At 52.5% G+C, this 1,992-nt stretch overlaps 1 protein-coding gene across 1 annotated transcript in view; it reads right to left on the bottom strand.

The window, feature by feature from the left end:
* Positions 1–221: 221 nt before the first annotated feature.
* Positions 222–1,992, bottom strand: part of LOC108229628 (profilin-1) — a 4,850-nt gene continuing 3,079 nt past the window's right edge. The window contains exons 3-4 of the mRNA XM_017405295.3: positions 731–920; positions 222–581 (exon numbers count right to left, since the gene is read on the bottom strand). Coding sequence (XP_017260784.2) covers positions 484–581; positions 731–920 — 288 coding nt within the window. The 3' untranslated portion in view covers positions 222–483. The remainder of the gene's footprint in view (positions 582–730; positions 921–1,992) is intronic.

Below are 1,992 nucleotides of genomic sequence, written 5' to 3'. Positions count from 1 at the left end.
TGTGTGTGTGTGTGAGGTGTGTGTGTGTGAATGACTGAAAATGTCTGAACTCTCCCTTTAAGGCAGAGTGATCATTTGATTGGTTGGCTGATGAAGCACAGCAGGCTCCTCTTCCTCACAGAGAAAGAGTTCTGATGATTAGAACCCTCTGACCCGACCCAGTCTCCAGAACCGGAGAACCATCCTGTCACTGGGTGTAAAAACCAGACAAACACCAAGAATCAGAGTAAAATAGAGATTTGTTTATTTGTTTATTTGTTTATTTGTTTGTGCCTAATTCAGGAGTGGGACTGGACCTGGTTCTGACTGGACCCGGTTCTGTCCGTGTCGTGGAACACGGAACACGCGTGGGCAGGTCACATGACCGACCAGCCGCCACAGACAGTCACTGATAACTGAGGAAAACACTGTGGTCCAAAATACAGCAGGAGGGACAGGGGGACAGGGGACACCGAGTCAGGACGGGGCGGCAGCCATGTTGTCTCACATGTTGGACTTCCTGAGGTGGCTGACAACGGTGAACACCTTGCTGGACAGCTGTCCCCCAGAGGCATCTTTTGTGCCCTTTACTATGACTACAGCTGTGGAGAGAGACAGGAGGGGGACAGACAGAGGACAAGTGGGGGACAGGTGAGGGGAGAGACAAAGAGTCAAACTCAGCTCTAAAACTAAACTTTACCAATAAAATCTCCACAGATGTCCTGATTCAAACTGTCCTCGTCCTCCTCACCTGTTTTGCTCTTCCCCACACAGATCCCGTACGCGTTGCCATCAGCGTCCGCTGCAGTCTTCAGGTCCAGAGCGAAGATGGGATCGGTGTCCATCTGGTCTCGGATCAGCCGGCACCTCTGTCCACCGATGTAGACGCCATGTTGACCGAAGCCTGACCGGTCGCCGCTGAGCTTCTTGATCTCCTCCGCCTGACAGGAACACAGATGGAACTCAGCAGGAGAACACTCAAACATCCCACGGTCCCTGAACCCCCCATCAGGACCCGGGTCCTTGAACTACTCATCAGGACCCGGGTCCCTGAACTACTCATCAGGACCCGGGTCCCTGAACCCCCCATCAGGACCCGGGTCCCTGAACCCACCCATCAGGACTCGGGTCCCTGAACTACTCATCAGGATCCGGGTCCCTGAACCCCCCCATCAGGACTCGGGTCCCTGAACTACTCATCAGGACCCGGGTCCCTGAACCCACCCATCAGGACCTGGGTCCCTGAACCCCCCGTGAAGACCCATGTCCCTGGACCCCCCGTGAGGACCCAGGTCCCTGGACCCCCCCCCGTCAGGAGCTGGGTTCTTGAATGCCCTGTGAGGACCCGTGTCCCTGAACGCCCCATGAGGACCCGGGTCCCTGGACTCCTGCCTGCGCCGTGTGACGGGTGGATCAGGGAGCTTCTTGGTTTTGATGTAGCAGAAACAGAGATGGGAGCAGAGACGGTCACACTGAACATAAACCAGCTGAGGTAAGAACACCACAGAACTGCAGGTGTTGAGGAACAGTTCTGACTCAGGAGAACCTTGAGGAGAACACAGACTGTATCTGTGGGCGGGGTCACCTTAAAGTCGACCTGAGCTCAGGTCTGCAGGAACACACTGTAACTCCATCAGCTGTTAATATTCTCCTGGTTGTTGTTTCTCAGGTTCTCTGTGAAGCAGAACATGGATTTGTTTGGCATTAAGTTCTGCTCGGAACCAGCAGGGAGAACCTTTAAGCATGGTTCTCTTTTAATTTCCTTAGTCTTCATGAGAACAAGACAGAAGTTATGTTGTTTGGACCAAGTTGCTGTTCCTCTCCCAGTGTAGACCTCGGCTCACTGTCATCTTATCTCAAGGACTGTGTCACCAACCTGGGGGTGAAGTTTGACTCTGGTTTTAAATTTGAAAAACAGATCAGCAGTGTTGTTCAGAAAAGTTTTTATCAGCTTCGTCAAATATCAAAGGTCAAACCAATCCTAACAAGATCTGACCTGGAGAAATTAATCCA

The sequence above is a fragment of the Kryptolebias marmoratus genome, unplaced genomic scaffold (genome assembly GCF_001649575.2).
Source record: "Kryptolebias marmoratus isolate JLee-2015 unplaced genomic scaffold, ASM164957v2 Scaffold70, whole genome shotgun sequence".
In the NCBI taxonomy this organism is placed as follows: domain Eukaryota; kingdom Metazoa; phylum Chordata; class Actinopteri; order Cyprinodontiformes; family Rivulidae; genus Kryptolebias; species Kryptolebias marmoratus.
This window is presented reverse-complemented; position numbering and strand designations above follow the sequence as displayed.